General features: G+C 34.6%; 1 protein-coding gene across 3 annotated transcripts in view; it reads left to right on the top strand.

Annotated features, from left to right (window-relative positions):
- Sos1 (SOS Ras/Rac guanine nucleotide exchange factor 1) overlaps positions 1-19,531 on the top strand; it is a 137,168-nt gene that overhangs the window by 112,164 nt on the left and 5,473 nt on the right. For 2 of the 3 annotated variants that reach the window (XM_020161976.2, XM_074049537.1), the window contains exons 16-22: positions 1,605-1,767; positions 2,202-2,319; positions 9,391-9,563; positions 9,777-9,893; positions 11,392-11,656; positions 17,212-17,256; positions 19,028-19,146. In XM_020161976.2, the coding sequence (XP_020017565.1) occupies positions 1,605-1,767; positions 2,202-2,319; positions 9,391-9,563; positions 9,777-9,893; positions 11,392-11,656; positions 17,212-17,256; positions 19,028-19,146 (1,000 nt within the window). The remainder of the gene's footprint in view (positions 1-1,604; positions 1,768-2,201; positions 2,320-9,390; positions 9,564-9,776; positions 9,894-11,391; positions 11,657-17,211; positions 17,257-19,027; positions 19,147-19,531) is intronic. The other variant, XM_074049536.1, reaches the window with a different exon arrangement.

Below are 19,531 nucleotides of genomic sequence, written 5' to 3'. Positions count from 1 at the left end.
TGACTGTTTCCTTAGTGTTCTCAGCACTTCACACCCCAGGTAGAGTTTCCATTCTGTAAGTGAGAGTTGGGCAAAAGGAGGTAGCTCCTACTTCTCAGCTGCATTCAAGTACCTGGAGTCCTCCAGGGAGAAAAGCCTCCACCTGGGAGGTACATACTCTTGGCTGCAGCAGTCTGGGCTGCCTGCTCTAGAATGATGAGGGAAGGGAGCAATCTAGTTGAAATACCACCTTCTCCTAACCTAAGTTTTGTAGATTATCTTGAATAGATATTTCTTCACTTGCTATTTGCTTTTAGAGCCATTTCCAGAGACTAAACTTTGTAAGTTGGGGTTTATTTCTGTAATTTTCACCAGTTTCACTACAGTAGGTCAGCAGAGCTTCTTACATTTTTATGCTAAAGACCAGAATCCAATACAATTTTAAAATTTTAAAATTGGGGATCAGAGATTAGAGCTTTGTATATTGGCTATATTTTTTTCTGAGTACAAATATGATTATATGAGTAATGTTTTATAAAGATTGATTTCCACAGATATATTGTGGTTGTCAGAACAACCAACCAGTGACATAAGGGAAAGATGGAAGCAATTCCTAAAAAGAAAAAAATTTTGGATTTCCTCCTACCTCTGATTTTCTTTAGTTTTGCTTTATTTTTTGAGAAGGTCTCATTATGCAGCCCAAACTGGCCTTAAACTCACTGTGTAACCCATACTGGCCTTGAGCTCACCTGAGTGCCCTGAGTGTGCTGGATTACAGGCATGTGCCACCGTGCCCTGCTCTTTCTACTTATGTTATTAAACATGCCTCTAAAAAAGTAAAACTTTAGAATTTGCCTGTTAGAGTTTGCTTCCTGATTTCTTAATTTTCAAGTTAAATAACTCTATTTCAGTTTGCAGAAGCCCTTTCCATCCATAATAATTTTAAAACATGTTAGGTGTGAAAAGAAGAGCACAACTGGTTGTGTGAGAGAAAGAAAGAGAGAACTTTTGTTTTTGTTCTGGTTGTTTTTTTTAAATAGGTTATTTAAATGAAGGCCACTTCCTGCCTTTTCATTTGAGAGGTTGTTGTTCATTTGCCACAGTGGATCTCAGCCAGGGGTATGCAATAGAACTGGAATCAAAAGTTGCACAGGTCAGCTTAGTTTGTGTGCCTGTTAGTAACAACTGACCAAGTTAAATAAAAGATGCAAAGGATACTGTGTTCCGTCTTTTAATTTTCCAACTGACTAGTTAGCCAGAATATATTTGTAGAGATCACTAATGCTTTAAACATGTTATGTTTAATTTGATAATAAGCCAACTTCATTTTGGTACTTTCAAATATAATTTTTTCCCTTAGTGCTAGAGATCAGCTTCACACACCACGTCCAGCCCATCAATTAATCCTAATAGATACACCAATTATAGAAGAAAATGGTGGGCTGACTATAAAGAATAAAAAGCAACATGCCTTACCTTCCACTCAGCATCACTCTAAATGTGTCTTCTCTGCAGTTACCCTATAGGCACTTTCACCACATTCTAGATTATTGTATTTACTAAGTTTTTCCACAAGGCCTTACTAGAAAACCTCACATTTTAAATTTTTTGTTTTTGATTAACAGATGTATCGTAGAAACTGAAAATTTAGAAGAAAGAGTAGCTGTGGTGAGTCGAATAATTGAGATTCTACAAGTCTTTCAAGAGCTGAACAACTTTAATGGTGTCCTTGAAGTTGTCAGTGCTATGAATTCATCTCCTGTTTACAGACTAGACCACACATTTGAGGTAGGTTTGTACAGATTTTTTAAATGAACTGCCATTGCCTATTATAAAAATTAGGATTTTAACACTTGTGATATTTAACTTTTAAATGTCTCATCTCTCTTTTCAGAAGTAGAATATAAGATGAAACTATCTAAATTTTGTTATGAATTGGTTGCTCTTTTAAAATGAGGCCTTCTTATTAAAATGTATTCACAGGTCCCAGCTAGTTAGAAGAAAATGATTACACTCACTTAATAATGTTACAATATTCAACTAAATGCTCACATAACTGTGTGAGGGATGACAAGATAAACTATATCACACACACTTTTAAGTTTGAACTTCTGAGTCAAACTGATATATTACGTTTGGGCCTTAGTTGTTAGCCTGGCATCTTTTGGCAAGTCCTGCAATTCCTTTCATAAACTTAGGCCTCCAGTTTTTTTATCTTTCAGCAAATACCAAGTCGACAAAAGAAAATTTTAGAAGAAGCTCATGAATTGAGTGAAGATCATTATAAGAAATATTTGGCAAAACTCAGGTCTATTAATCCACCATGTGTGCCTTTCTTTGGTAAGTATTTCTTCCTGAATTTGTATTGTGTTTCTGGATAAAAGAAGATATTTATTTCATTAAATGTCTGAGTATAGAATTGTGGAATCTGCCAGTAGAAAGCACTTATTTAATAAATACTTAGTACCCTGAATCACTTTAAATTTTTTTCTGTTAGGACTTTTAAAGATAAAGCACAATACAGGGTTGAGTATCCCAAATCTGAAAATCCAAAATGTTCCAAAATCTGAAACTTTTTGAGATGATAACACAGGTGGAAAATTCCACATCTGACCTCAGGTGAGGGGTTGCAGTTGCAATGCAGGTTCACTACAAATATATAAAATTACCTTCAGGCTCAGGGTGTGATGCCATACACCTGTAATCCCAGCACTCAGAGGGTAGAAGCATGAGAATTCCAAGTTTGAGGCTATCCTGGGCTATATACAGCAAGACTCTATCTCAAAACAAACAAAATACCTTCAAGCTATGTGATGTATAAATGAATTTTATGTTTAGACTTGGGTCCAATACCCAAGATATCTCACTATATGCAAACATACCAATCAAAAATAATCTGATTCCACAGATATGCAAACCATATATCCATTTCACTTTTCTGTTTTTATCTTTGACAGCCATTAGAGATTATATAATACATTTTTATGATCATAGAAATCTTTAATTTCAATAAATCAAAACAGAAGAGACATTTCTAAACTCATCCCTATTTATAATTAATTTAAAATCAAAACACCTTCATGTGGCCAAAACTCACAGTGTATGTGCCTTTGAGTACATCAAAATTTCACTCTCTTCACCACCTTCTCCCCCTCTTTTTGCATCAGAGGATGGATGTACTATTTCCTCCTGTTAAGACTGAATCTCCTGAGTCTATTCCCTTTCTGTAGATTCTTTTATCTTCTGTTGTCATTTATTCCCTGTATTTTACATCTTTGATAATCTTTCACACTGGCTTCTTTTCTCTGCCTGTGTGTATGCTTAGGGATCCTTTTTCTGAATGTTTACAAAACTGTGATCACTATTACACCTCTTGTAGTTAGTCTTTTTAGTACTTGCAAATTTTCTCCTAGCCTTTTACTCATCTATATTTTTTTATATCATTTTAAGTTGTACTGTGTTTAGTAATATTTTTGCTGGTATCAGTGACTCATGCCTGTTATCTCGAGCTATGTGGGAGGTGGAGATTGCCTCTGAGCCAGCCTCAGCACCAACGCCCCCCGCCAAAGAAAGTTTGTGAGACCCCATTTCAATGGAAAAAAGCTTAGTGCGGTGGTGCATGCCTGTCACCCCAGCAACAGCAAGAACCTTAAAATAGGAAGATCCTGGTCCACGCTAGTCTGGGCAAAAGAGCGAGAACCTATCTCCAAAATAACCAGAGCAAAAAGGGCTAGATGAATGGCTCAAGCAGTAGAGTGCCTGCCCAGCAAGCACAAAGCTGGGTTCAAACCCCAATACCACACACACACACACAAAATATATATATTTGTATTTTCACACATTTTATTGTTTAGGCTTTGTAACCAACCATTTCTGTATTCCTTCTAATCTTTTTGCTATACACACTGTATACATGTATTTATATAACATATATATATTATGATTTATTCATTTATCATATCCTAAGCACATTTTTGTATCTTATTAAATAATCTACAATAATTTATAATGGCTGTGAAATAGTTCATAAAATTAATATGACAGCTTATTTAACTGTTGGGAACCAAAAGCCACAGTCCGACAAGGTCGCTGTGGCTTAGCAACATTCCAACAAGGTCGGAATCTGCAGGTGCACCATGTCTCTGTCACGGTGGGAAGGAACACTAACTGGTTTCCCTTGACTGAAAAGAAGTTTATACTTAGTCAAGGACACCAGCAGTAAGAATGCAGGGTGGAAAACACAGAAGGGTTGTAACTAGGTCTGAGTGTTTTGATGTTTAAGTCTCTTCCTCTTTTGTATAACTCTGGCTGAGAAAAATAAAATTTTGCCAGTTGGTCATCAGCCTGCTGGCCCTCTCGATATGTGTCTTGTCTTGTTCATTCCTGCCCTGAGCCCTTTCAGATTAAGGACCTATGCAATCCCGGCATTTAACCGTTATCCTTTGATTGGATACATTATTTCCAGCTTTTGCTTTGCTAAGTGTTACAATTAATATCTTCATTTATACTTTCTAGTTTTGAAAACATCTTCTTGAGATAGATAACCAGAAGAGGGGTTGTGTGGGTTAAAAGGTATCACTTTTAACTATAAATACATATCGCCAAGTTACTTTCTAGAAGGTGCATATGTCATCCATTATTTACAACTTTAGGTGCTTCTTTTTAAAAATTCATTTTTGTAGGTAAAAACTATTGCCTGTTTGTTATAATAACTTACATTCTTTGCTTACTGTGAACTTTTTAATTCATTTGCTTTAATAATTAGGTAAATTCCTTTTATCTGTGCCCTTTTTCATACCTGCTGTAAGTATTCTTTCCAGTCTGTCTATCCATCTTCCCCATTATGATTTCTGTTGAATCAAAGATTGACAATCTTAGAAAGTTCATCCAACTTTCTATTCATATTCATATTTTCCAGTTTTTTTATGACTTTCAAAATTATATTCCATTCTTTTAGCAAACTAAAAGTCTTTTAGATGTCATAAAATAACTCCGTTTATTTCTACACCAGATTAATGATTGCCTCTTTCCCTAACTACCCTGGATTCTCAATTAGGAGTAACTTTTGCCACTCAGGGAACATATAAATATCTGGAGACATTTTTTTTTTATTATCCTAATTGGATGGTACTATAGGCATCTTGTCAGTAGAGGATAGAAATGTTGCCAAGATCCTAAATGCACAGGACAGCCCCATAAAAAAGAAGCACTTACTCCAAAAAGGTCATTAATGCCAAGGCAGAGAAACCCTGCTTTATTATTCTCTTATATATGATCAAGTTGGTTCAGTATTTTCTTTGACAATTTTGTCTGTTTTTCTAAATGAACTTTATAATTTTGAGGGGCAAGGTAAGAAAATGCTGCTTCCCAAGAGAGCAACACTGTAAAGAGCACTTATGATATACAGCATAAGTTGTAAATGGTATGCATTTAATTACTCTTAATTCTAAGAATTTTAATATCCTTGGGTTTTTTAAATATTTACACATGTCAACAAATAATGACCCACTGTCTCTTTCTTTGATCTTTATAGAATGACTACTAACTTCCCAAGCAAAGGTTTAAAAATGGTAACAAATAAATAAACAGTTCTGTTTTAAACTTGGTTTCAGGACTTAGGCTATAGCTCAGTAGAAGACTTGCCTGGGTTTTATCCCCAGCACCACAAAAAATCAAAACAGAATAAAATAAAACCCAACGCAATTTCAGCAGGATAGATATGATTAGGTGTTTTTTTTTTTTGTCAAGTATTTTTATTGCCAAGGAATTGTTTGATCTCATTATGTAAAAAACACTGGCATTCAGTTAGATCCATAGAAAAGTTTTTAATTGTTCCTATTTTTAATACATATTTTTATTATCTTACCTTAACTTGCTTTTTTCTTCAAAAAGATAAGATCTTAAATTTAATTCTCTGGTTTTATTTTTATGAATTCTTTTTTATTACTAATTTCTACTATTTTCCTATATACGCCCTTCCTAAGCATCCTCCCCCAATTCTTTTCTTTTCTTTTTCTTTTTTGAGACAGGGTCTCCTTTTTGAGCCTGGCTTCAAAGTTGCAATCCTTTCGCCTCCACCACCTAACAAATGCTGGGATTATAGGCATGCACCACCATACCTGGCAACCCACCCCCCAATTGTTGAGAAAAAATATTGAGTTCATTTTTTTCTATTTCTGGTAAAAGTTAAAGCTTATGATTTACTCTTAAATGTGACTATGATGCCAGTTCATATAAGAGAACTGGGAAAGGATGGGGGGAGGGTCTCATGTTCATTTCATCTCATCTGACAAATATTTCCTAAGTAACTACTAAATTATAGTCATGTACTCGTGATACTCTAGTCTTTAGTACACAGAGATAAAAAGAAACCTCAGCTACTTTTCACTGGACTGTTTGGCCTTACTATCATCACTCAGACTGGTAGATATTTATTCTTACCAACTGATCTGTCTAAAATATGCTTCAAATTATATAAACTAATATAACTGATCTCCATGGTGTGTTAAGTGAAAAAGAAGTTTCAGATCTATTTCTAAGAGTATGATTCCATTAAAGTGCTTTAAGGTGAGCTGTGTGATTTAGTGAGTGAATATAAACACGTGTAGGTAGTTAATAGGTACGTACAGACAGCTCACCTTACCAGCCTTCCTACCCTTTCTGCCCATCTTTCTGGTTAGCCTCTGCTCTTTTAAGTGAGTTTATCTAAAACTATCCTTGGTCAGTCCTGCTATTCTAGGAAGGTCTTTGCTGTTCCTAAGCTTATTACCAAGGTCATAACCTGGAATTAGTTAGGTGGCCTTTTATGGTTCGGACCTAATAGGTAGAACTAGATATTATTGCTGCTTCTGAATTCTATTTTGTCTACATGGTAATTTATAGAAACTCCTTCCAGATTCTTATCCTTAATTCTGGATACTGTTTTACCCTTTCTATGAGGGAGAAGCAAGGGTAGTAACTAACACTTTTACTTCTTCTGTCATCTCACCAGAATTCTTATTCTTTTGCTGGCACTGCCACCATTTACAGAAAAAGAAAGAATTAAGCTTTACAAGTATGTAATATTGAGGTCTATATGTATATACATACTTAGGGTCTACATTTTTAATTCAAAAAAAATAAAGGGGGAAGGGAGGGGGAGAGAGATGTATGCTTAAAACACTTTTACTGATGTGTAATATATGATCAACAGTGTTTGGATAACATTGAAAATGATCATTTGTTCTTTTTACCACCCATCAATTAGGCATGAAATAATTTCTAAATTTTATCCTGAACTCCTCCAAAGTACTACTTGTAAGCATTTTTGCAACTTCATTCACATGTACTTTTGATACTTTTGGTAGCTCATAAACTTACTATGCCTCCTGTGTTCCTAATGTCTGTCACTGCACTACCCATTCAGTCACTCAAGCACAAATCTCAAGAGTCTTCCTTTTGTGGCAGAGTGGCTCAACTGGAAAGAGTGTCCGCCTAGCAATCATGAAACCCTGAGTTCAAATCCCAGTGCCACCAAAAAAAAAAAAAAAGTCTCCTTAAGGGTCTTCCTTCCTGCTGCCCCTACCTCTTGCCCAAGCTGGTTAATTTTTTTGTTTTTTTGGAGGGGGGCTCCTATTTCTGAACTTTGAGAGCTGAATGGATCATGCAATTTGTGTAGAAGAGACTGTAACTAGCCAAAAGTAAAAGAGTCTGTGCTCTTATATACATAAGCAATTGTCTTTTATATTTATCATGAAGAATGGCCTCAGTGGTGACACATAGAATTTATGCACCCAACAACTGGATGCTTTTTAAAACCAAAGAGACATTAATGCCAGTCATATGTTAATATTGTTCACTTGGTTAGTATTGATTTGAATAATCTTTTCAAGGATGCAGCAAAAAAATTCTAGTATTTACGAGTATGCCTCTACCATAGAAGCATTTAGAACCACTGATCTAACCCTTGCCTGTGTCTGTTCTGATATCATGCTACTCTTCCTCCATTTGATATACTAAACCCCTATAGTCTAGTCATACCAAACAACATGCTGTCTTTACCTGTGTCTTCCAAACTTCACATAAATTAGTGTAATGTTGGCTGCTTTGCTTAGAATGCCCTCCATGTTATTCTGTTCATTAACCTTCTACTTAACTTTCTGAGACTTAACTCTAAGCATCACTTCACCTGTCATGCTTTTTCTAAGCCCCAGCTCAAGGAAGGATAAGGCACACAACCTTGTGCTCTCATACCAACTTATGCATTACTACTAATGTTGCATCTCCTAATATAGAACTTACCATATCGTATGTACCACAGCAGCTCATGCTGAAAGCTTTGCACTCCTTGAGGTCAGGTTTTTGTTTTGGTTTTTTTCATCTTTGTATTTGTAGTACCTAATGAAGTACTTGACATACTGGACCAAAACGCAGTACATTTGTATTGAATGGGTGAACTTAGGTATCCACACAACTATTTTTCCCCAAAGCAGTAGTCAGTACTTTGGGGAGGAAAAGGCAGAAGCATAAGAGAATGAGGTAAGATAAAATAACAGTGTTAATAATTACAACCATACCTAATTAATGCTTACTTTTGTTGGACTCAACTCTAAATATAAATACAAATTCACTCATTTATTTCTCACAGCAATCCTCCTACCTTCATTTTACAGATGAAATAACTGAGGCACAGAGAGACTAAGCAGTCTGCACAAGATCATACAAGTAGAATGCAGCAGAGTTGGCTCCAGAACCTTTGTTCTAGAAAGGAAAGGAACTAAAGTGCTCCTGCTACCAGAGGGCCGAATAAAAAGCTAAAATTCCTGATATTTTGTTCATTCTTCTCCTCTTCCAGTGCCCACTTTGTAGTAATGGGGAAACAGGAGCTCAATTATCAGGTTGCCACTAAATCTAAGTGTGAAAACCAGATCTTTGTAAATGATATGCAGTCTTATGTTTGATAGGCTTACATATCCTCCCACATTTCCACAAGTATCATAACTTCTTGTGAGATCAAGAATTGAAAAAACAGAAAGTCTGATCTTTGGAGTTTATCATTTTTCCTTTTACCAAAAATATGCCATCAGTGACAGAGCTGTTCTTAAACGTCCTTTAACAAAACTGTGACTTAAATCAAGTAACAGTGATTTGGGGACTATGGAAAATTGGTTATTCATCCTGAAAAAATCTATTAATTTCTTAAGTTTAGTCTCCCTTTTCCTTAGATATTTATTAAATTTTATAAAACATGGTAATTACAAAAATCTTTCTCTTGACATTTACTGAGCTTGTTATTTTTCATAGCATAGAAATCTGAGCTTTGAGTCTTTGGTTATGAAGACTGAATAAAGGATATAGTCTCACAAATAATGAAAAAGAAAAAACTTGCTTTTTCCTTCTTCATCCTTGAAATAATTTCATTATATTTTCTAGGTATTTATCTCACTAATATATTGAAAACAGAAGAAGGCAACCCTGAGGTACTAAAAAGACACGGAAAAGAGCTTATAAACTTTAGCAAAAGGAGGAAGGTAGCAGAAATAACAGGAGAGATCCAGCAGTACCAAAACCAGCCTTATTGTTTACGAGTAGAATCAGATATCAAAGTAAGTTGAATTATGTGAGGATACAAATTCCTGATTAAGTTAATAAAATGTCTGATAAAGGCCAGGTTTATTTCATAGAGGAGCAAGAGAAAAATAAAACATAAAATAATTCAAATTTTCTTATATTAAATGTTTTCCTAAATTATTTTCATGAACTTCAAATTGAATTACAAATATTTAATATTAATAATTATTTCTTTGCATTTATTTTAGAGGTTCTTTGAAAACTTGAATCCAATGGGAAATAGCATGGAAAAAGAATTTACAGATTATCTTTTCAACAAATCCCTAGAAATAGAACCACGAAATCCTAAGCCTCTCCCAAGATTTGTAAGCACTCATGTATTTACCTTTCTTTTATACTTATGTTTTGTAGTTGTTATCTACATCTGGTGATGTCATCATTACATATGTATTGTACAGATTAGTTTTCTATAAAAGCATTCAGGGATAGAGTGCATATATGATAGCTAAGAGTTATGAAAAAATGTTTAATAATATACCCAAGAATATTTTGCTTGGTTCCAAATAAATGATCACTAGTATTAATTTGAGTAAATCCTTATATGATGAAATTGAGTAAAGGCTTTTTTTATTATTGGTTTTAACAAAAATGGTATTTAAGACTTATTCTAAGTGCAGGAAATTTAATGAATTTATGCTAATTCAGTTATATTTACTTGGGACTTCTAAAGTTAATGATTTATTAGAACTTTTAAACATGAATCATTAGCCATAGAAATACTAGGTTTGGTTAAAGATACTTACAATAATTCCATTGTTTTATACCACTTGGCAGTGCCTGGCCAGATTTATGTACCTTACTGATCTGAATATGTTCTCTCATTCATGAAAAAGTCAAGAATCAAGAAATAAACATAAACAGTTTCTAAGTGATCAAAATAACTCTCATAATGTCTATGAATTATATAGCAAATGTAGTTGCCTCACAATTTTTCAAGCCCTAAAACAGTTTTTAATAGCATGAATGAAGAACAGCAAATTGGAATTACATATCTAGTCTCCTCCAGTAAGGCACACTGATTCACTGACAAGCGATCACTCTGCAAGGAAAAGGCCATAAAACTAACACACATGTATGAAACTCAGACAATCTAATGTATTTGTAAGTAGCTCAAATGGTCCTAATAGCATCACTGATTATAGCGTAGTAGATATTATAATTAATGACGATAATCCTGGCTTTTCCAGCAGGATTAAATTTGCTCAAAATAGCCTGTTTAAAAAGCCATATATATATGCCAAGCACTGTTGGCTCACCTCTGAAATTCTAGTTACTTGGGAGGCTGAGATCAGAAGAATCATGGTTTGAGGTCAGCCTAGGCAAACAGTTCATAAGACTACATCTCTAAAATAACCACAGCAAAATGGGCTGGAAGTGTGGCTCAAATGATAGTGTGTCTGCTTTGCAAGTGTGAGGCCCTGAGTTCAAACCCCAGTCCCACCAAAAAAAGTCATGTAAAGTATATTTAATTTTATTTATATATACAATTCACTTATTTATAAAAGTATTCTAATTCAGAAAAATTTCTACCTCCCAAAATATTAAAATAACAAATGTTCTGGTATTTCTAGGAATAAAGTTCAGTAAAAGAAATTCATTTTCTAGCAATTTAGAGAGCCAGATCTTCAGCAAAATAGAATGGTTATGCTTTAATCAGACACTTTGATCTGAATCATTATGTAACTTCCCTATTGGTGATTTATAGTTTTCCTAATTATTAGTTGACTTTTACTGGTATATATAGAAAATCTTCCTTTCTACCATGGTGTTTTAAGTATTGTGTTTCTTTTGATATGTCTACAGCCAAAAAAATATAGCTATCCCCTAAAATCTCCTGGTGTTCGTCCATCAAACCCAAGACCAGGTACCATGAGGCATCCCACACCTCTGCAGCAAGAGCCAAGGAAAATAAGCTATAGTAGGATCCCTGAAAGTGAAACAGAAAGTACCGCATCTGCACCAAATTCTCCAAGAACACCGCTAACACCTCCTCCTGCTTCTGGTGCTTCCAGTACCACTGATGTTTGCAGCGTGTTTGATTCTGATCATTCAAGCCCTTTTCATTCAAGTAGGTGCTAAAATTTTAAGTGCTTTAAAGCAAATGTTAGTGTTCTACAAGCCAGAGGTAAAAAAGAATCTGTAATTTGTGTGTGTGTGTGTGTGTACTTGTATACAAGTAGGATACCATTTCAAATACCATTATAAAACTAAACAAATTCTAAATTCCATAAACTTACAATTTAAAAAAGAAAACAGCCCTTTTATGATCTATTAAAGGTTACTATAAAGGCCTGGTGGTAAAATTGGTAATTAAACTTCATTTGAACAGTGCAAATGCATCTTTCATATAAAGAGGAAACAAAGATCACTCTTAAAAATCTATAAGGAGCATCAGTCCTGTGTTTTCAATGCTGCCTCCAAAATTATGGTATTTGAGTACTGCCCAAGTTATCCTATCAAGCAGTGACTTTGAATTTTGCAGCTTATCAATTTCAAACTCCTAACTAGGAGCCTACCCATGGTACATGACAGTATACAGTGCCTGCTGGTACTGTGTTCTTCAGCACAGCCATGCAGATCTCACAGGCTGTGTACTGTTGCTTATTCCTTTATTACTAGAGCAGCACTACCCAACAGAAATACAGTGCAGCCACGTGTTGTGTATAAATTGAGATGTGTTGTGTATAACTTGAGATGTCTAGAAGCCCCATTAGAAAAAGCAAAAATAATTAAGTAAAATTCTAAAATTTTTGAAATATCAAAAATATTGTTATTTCAACATGAACTTTCAGTATCAATATAAAATTTTACTATGAAGACTTTTTTGTTGTTGTTTTTTGAGGCAGGGTTCCTTATGTAGACCAGGACAGTCTTAAACTCATTCCTCTGCCTTAGCCTTCCTGAGTGCTGGAATTACATTTGTCACCATGCCTGGCTTATTAAGACATTTATATTCTTTTGTTGTTGCTCTAAATCTTTAAAATTCAGTGTGCGTTTTACACTTAACAGCACATCTCAAGTCAGACAAGCCATAGTCATAGTTTAGTATGTGGTTATCAAACCGTACAGGTCAGATTCCTCTTAAATCTAGATTGCCATTAAACTTCTCTGTTTCATTTGGAACTTTAAAGCTCTTTTGAAAACACATCATTGTTTTTTTCATTTGTTCATTATTAAGTCAAAATTTGAATCACCTGAAACCCTCTCATGATGGTTCTACATGCTGCTATTCCCACTGACTGTCTTAGCTTGATGGACTGATCAAGCTTAACTGGAGGCAGCATGAGTGGCAGAGGTTGGCAGACATTAAGAAATATTAACCTTTGAAATGGAAATCCTGGTTTGTCAGCCCAGTCTGCTAGTAAGCTTTCTTCTGATTTTAGATAAAATACTTTTTCTCTGCCTTCAAGATTTTTAAGGTTTCTTAGAACTCAGAGAATCTAACTTAAAATCCACTATAAATAATTCTTTGGAGGTATATTGAGATTTGGTCTAGAACCCTACTTGTTTATTCCTGTAGCATACAAACACTTGTAGTTACTTTGCAATCTGTCTTATCTTTGTACCATATGAAGTATATGTCTTGAGAATTTATTTGGCTCTGTTTGATGACTGAAGATCATAGAGTCATGTTGTACACATAGTAAGCTGTCAGACATATATTTTTTTGATAAGTTCAAATAGACACAAGGTTAAAAAAATTTCTCTCCAACTTGACTTACCCCTAAATTGAGTAATAGAATACAATCAGCACTTTTTCAGTATACCTGGCATAAAAATAATGGCATATTATTATTTTTGGACCCATTTAGCTATATGTAAAATTTTCTTTTTCCTAGAGCAGACAGCTGTAAGTCCATATTGAAAGGATTCCCAAATAAATGAACTATTGGAGCCACACGAAAGCTAGTTAGTTTAAGTTACTAAAAGTGGAAGAGGTGGAAAAACATGAGATAAGCACAGTAAGTTTCTCTACTACAGTGTTAAAATCTTTAAAGGATTAGTCAAATGGAAGAAGTCACTCTGGAATACAGTACTCTGAACTGGTGCTTTATTACAATGTGGCAGTGGCATGGTATTAACATAAACAGCTGGAGAAGTAAAGAAAGCTTTTTGTCCCAGGAGTTAAATTTTCTAAGCTTGGACTTGAAGGTTTTCTCAATTGTCTTTATGATAAAGAAAACCACTATTACTACTCCTTTTGCTCTTAGTAAAAACTGAAAAAGAAATGATTTTGAAATTAAGTAATCCAGCATAAAATAAAACCATCCATGTGCTCAATTAAACACTTACTTAAAACTTATCAAGGGCTGGCAGAGCGGCTCAAGTAGTGGTGTACCTGCCTAGCAACTGTGAGGCCTTGAATCCAAACCCCAGTACTACCAAAAAAGAAAAAAAAATCATGTCTAAAACTTATCAGTAACCTGTGTGCATTAAAGGTACCCACCTGCTTTTGACTCCTCTTCTGCTTAACAGATCTGCTACTGCTGTGGGCATCTCCAGAGCCTCCAACTTGCTATCCACTGTGTTGCCTACTTCTTTGTTTCACCGGCAGAAATGAGCTGCCTTGACTGCAGTCTTCTGTCATCTGAACATACTCCACTCAGTACAAAGTAGCAGAAAGTCCTATTGCTTTAGTTGCCTGAAGTCAAAAATTTGACTAGAATTTATCAGTTACAATACTACTTTTTTTTTGTTTCTGATAGTTTCTTCCCCAAAAATAATCTTTTAAGCCTGTAATTCTTTCAGCTGGTATTTTCTATATCTCACTCCTTGCTAAGCACTTAAGACATCTTCGCTGAGAAAGCTTGCAGTCTAATTGAGAGATGAAAAATAATGATAGCACAAAGAGAAGCACAGTTAAATGCCCAAGAAGTGACAAAAACATAATGCTGTAGAAATCTGCAGAGAGATGACCTCAGAATGGGCAAGAATGTCATTGACAGCTTTGTGATCAAGAAAGACAGGGAAAGAAAAAGGCCACCTACTTAGTGCTGCTACATGTACCCGACATTCAGAGCCCTGCTCTGTATCTTGCCCTCACCAGTTTCCCCTGTGAGGTGATCCTGATAGTGGATGGGAAAAGAAGAAAGACCAACAGTTAATGGCTTTGTCTCTGCTGCTATAGAGAGAGAGGAGAATGATGAAATGACCTTATTACCTTCCTGTTTGAAGAATGCCTGGTCCTAAAGGAGAGCCAAAGGTCTGGCTATCTCTGTGCTGGAGTTGAGCTTTATCTGTTCCTTATGAGGGAGAACTATGGCAAGAAAAAGATGTTTTGCAAGCATTTCAAGCTGGAGTATAAGATTTTTATAGGTGACGAGTTTGTGATCTCAAATATACTTGTGTTTATGAGGCTTTTGTGAGCTGAAGAAGTTTTCCATCATTTATAGCTCTTTTTTTCCTATGGAAAACAGCTTGTTTCTTTATCAAAAATGACTTCTTTTAAACTGGTGGTTTCAATTTGACTGTAAAATATAGTTCCCAGAGAACTTTGAAAAACTACCTAGGCCCAGCCCATACTAGACTGGCATTTTCACCTGGACATCAGTATTTAAAAAAAAAAAAAAAAAAAAACTCCCCAGGGGCCAGGGGCCAGTGGCTTATGCTTATAATCCTAGATACTCAGGAGGCAGAGATCAGGAGGCTCTCGGCTCCAGGCCAGCTGGGCAAATAGTTTGAAATCTCAAAAATACCCAACACAAAAAAGGGCTGACAGAGTGACTCAAGTGGTAGAGTGCCTGCCTAGCAAGTGTGAGGCCCTGAGTTCAAATCCCAGTACTGCCAAAAACAAAACTCCCCAGGGGATTCTAAAGTATATCCAAGATTGAGAGCCATTGGTCTTTTATTTGGGATTTGTACTTAATAATAATTCTTTTTTAAATAACTGTATTTAACTCCTAAGTTATCATCAATAATTTTGTTCAGTATCTAATCTAGCATTTATTTCTAGAGCATGTAAAATTCTAAAAGAATTTTGATAGCATTTTCCAGGCCAAACACTTAGTTTAAAATAAGAAATTAGAGACGTGCCCCAGATTTACCAAAGCATGAATCTAAGCCTGTGCTATATATAAATATGATGAAAGCTAAGTTTATACTTATATGTACATAAGTATACATATAAGTATGTATAAGTGTATACATATATATAATTATTCTTTCGTGAACACTGCAGTTTATAGCAGTCTTGAGCCTTGTCTTGAGCTTAAATTTTATTCCTGTATTGTACTAAGTATACTACCATGTTCTTGAGGTTTATCTTCAGGGAGTGTATTTATTTAGTTTTCAAGAAAAATGAGAAGTATATAAGTAGGTAAACACTAGAACTGGATGGTTAGTTCCTATTTTGCCACAGGTGCCTAACTGTGAAGAAATCATTGACAGAACAACAGCTTTATGGAACTATAGAGTAGAAAAGTGAATTTTAATCTTCTTTGAGATAACTTTTTAGAATAAGCTGGACAGTTAACACTTAGTAATGATGGTTTCCAAATAAACATTAATACTTACGGAAAGGAGCCAATAGGACATATTCTTTGAATTTGGGGCTGCTTAGGAAATATGACAGCTGTATCTATGTACGCAATCAAGTTAATAAGACTCAGTCAGTCATCAAGTTAACTGAACCTGGATATAAAACTATCCTCCTGATCAAGTAAGTCTGAATGAACAGTATTCCAAATTGTTTGAGACATTGCATATTATGGAAAACTATAAAGAATGAGAGAAAGGGAAATCTGAATTTTTAAAAATCAGTTCAGTCTAGTGTCACAGAAATTATAACACTAAATTTGTAATACTAATTCTAATTCGCTTCTTGGATATCATCTGTTCCATGTATTGGTAATGTAGGTAATTGTTTATGTAGAACATAAACAAGTATGTTGATTTAGAACCAATATAACTCATCTATCCTCTTGTCTCAATTTTCCTACTTTAATGCTCTTGGGGCTTTGGCTTTGATTTTCAATTTTTTTATTCAATTTCTTTCCAATCAATGATTTTCAGTTTTTTAAAAGAATTAATATTGTGATATCAGGCATTCTAAATTTATCAGGCAATTTCCTACATAAAAAGTGTCTAAGGATTGAACATCTATCCATTTTTTTAAAAAGTGTTTATGAACCCAAAGGAAAAAAAGCAATGACTTTCAAATTTAATTTAATATCCAAAGCTCCAGTTATCTTATAGTGAGAATGGATGCCTCAAGAACATTTTTCAAAGGTATATAATTAGGATACTAGTTTGAAGCTCCCTTTAATCTTAAGCTCAGCAAAATTCTTCACTCGAATTAGGTGTATACCTTTTTAAAAGTCTTCCAATAATGTAGTTTAGTTTGCTAGTGAATGTTTTTCATTTACTTATTATGATACCAAGTAGTAAATCTAAAAAGAATCTTCAAATTTCCCAATATGATATATCCACTCAATTTAATTATTTTTTTCTTTTTGAAAGTGGGAAGTAATGGCTTTTTTAAAAAAAATAAAAATAAAAAGTAAAAACTACTACAGCATTCTTTAAAACTAGGGTGACAATAACATTCTGATTATAAATAAATTTTACAGATAAGTTGACTATATCAATAAAAGAAAAAAATATCTTTCTTGTTTCCTTTCACAGGCAGCGATACCGTCTTTATCCAGGTTACACTGCCCCATGGCCCAAGTTAGTATATTTAGTTTAAGACTCGTAATTCTTGCTTTTGCTTTAAAAATAAGACCAAGTGTCACTTTTCCTGCTAAAATTTTCCTTGGGTCTGGCAACATTTGGTACTGCTTGCACCATCTTATTAGAAGCGAGGCCTTCACTTATGCTATCCTTCAATCGTAAATGATTTGCTTAAATTTGTACACTTTTCATGCTTTTTGTAAAATCCTTTTCTCTTTTAAAAGAACATGAAATGAGTGGCTTCTACATTTCACCACTTCTCTTTTCCAACTGTAGAATTCTAAATGTATGTAATGTTCAACTTTGGAACAAGGAGCAAGAGCATGCATGCGCATTTGGGAATGCTGGCAGCTAAACCACAAGATTCACTTGGTCTAGTGACAGCACAGACTCCAGGCAAATAACTACTTTTGACTTTAGGAGGGTTATCTTACAACTGCAGCTATATAAAGTATAGGGACTAAATGTTAATCACAGATACACAAAATAAAGTTCCATTGTTAACTATTTGCTTCAATTTTAAAGTAAACTAACAGTCCATTATTTTAACTATTTTAAGCTAATAGAGTAACATCTTTGCTGTCCTTCCCTACAAGTGATTTCAAAATGTGTTTAATAGAAAATATTAGTTACAAGCTAAATTAACTGTATATAGTCTCTTAAAAGGATGGGGATAGAGATGATCAGGGATGGCGGGCATAGCTCAAGTGGTAAAGTGCTTGCCTAGTATGTGGGAGGCTGGGTCCCATTCCCAGTACCCCCCTCCAAAAAAAAAAAAAAAGAAAGGTGATCAAAATATTGATCATTTGAGTAACATCAGTACACAAGGTACTCTAAGTTCTATATTATTATAACATTTAATTAACAAAATAAAAGCTTAATGCTTAAAGGAATAAAAAGAGCCTGCTAAGTATAATTTTGAATATTTAAGTATTTTTCATATCTTTTTATAGTGTTTATAAACCAGTTAACACATAAATGGTATCTTTCAAAGTGTAATTATTATCACCATGAATGTCTGTAAGATGGATTCTAATTAGAAAGTTTTACTTACCTTCTTTGTGCCAGTTCACCAACTTGCTATTAGATCAGGTTCACTAAGATTTAGTGTAATTCCTATTTTCATTACCAGGGCTATTCCAGTCATCTTGAGTAGCTCTATCACAGTTAAAGTTTTGGGAATAGAAATAATGAGCCTGATTTTGCTTGTATACCAAGAATAGTCTTTACCCAAGGCCCTCCCCAGGCAATAGAATCTTTCCCCTGCGTCCTTTAAGATGCTGGACAAAGACACTGGGGAGAACTGTTAAGATCAGAAACTATATCCAGAGGGACTGTCTGAGAAGTGCAGGGGAAATCTATACTAATAGAGTCAGAGAAAAAAGGAGCCTGTCACAAAGCTTGACAAAAATAACCATTCCAATGATTTTTTCAGATTACCATTCCATTTCATCAGAAACCTGAAAATCAGACTCAATTTAAAATTCCAACAATAGATTAAACAGTGGGAATGTTATTTTGTTTAAGAAGCAAAACAACAGTAACTTAGGCAGCCTTTTTCTAATAAGTCTGCTAAGAAATTTCTGCATGCTCATATAGCAGTTTGCTTTAATAAATGAAATACTGTTGAGCATTGGTTTATTAAACTGCTTTTGATACTTCTACACATTTCTTTTAATAAATATAAGCAATTTCCAGCTAAGCTTTTTCAAGATTAATAAGTGAGATAAAATTCCCATAAACTTTTTAAAAAATTAACATCCTACAGGATCTGCTTCAGTATCATCTATAAGTTTAACCAAGGGCACTGATGAAATGCCCATCCCCCCTCCTGTTCCTCCACGAAGACGACCAGAATCTGCCCCAGCGGAATCTTCGCCATCTAAGGTAAAGTAGAAAATCTTGTTATCTGGAAATTGGAATTATTAGTTACTTTATAGAAAATTACTTACGTCTATTTAATTCTTACTGGGATAGGGTAACATGTCAGAGTATTTGGGCTTAGTAGTTTAAATAAGGGTTAAATATGGATTTAGCATGCAGAACATTTCTTTTCTTCTAAAGGTAGTTTTGAGGAATGTGTGCAAAACCCTTAGAAACCTTAAGCTGTATTTTCAAGGAAAGAAAAAACAAGTTTTAATTTATAAGTAAGAATAATTGTCTCATGCAGTTCTTGTAAATCACATATGCAGAGATAGAAAAAGAGAAGGAAAGAGGTTTGAAGCTTTGCATGAAGGCACATGACTAGTGGAACTTTACCTTAGCATATGCT

The sequence above is a fragment of the Castor canadensis genome, chromosome 12 (assembly GCF_047511655.1).
Source record: "Castor canadensis chromosome 12, mCasCan1.hap1v2, whole genome shotgun sequence".
Lineage (NCBI taxonomy): Eukaryota > Metazoa > Chordata > Mammalia > Rodentia > Castoridae > Castor > Castor canadensis.
This window is presented reverse-complemented; position numbering and strand designations above follow the sequence as displayed.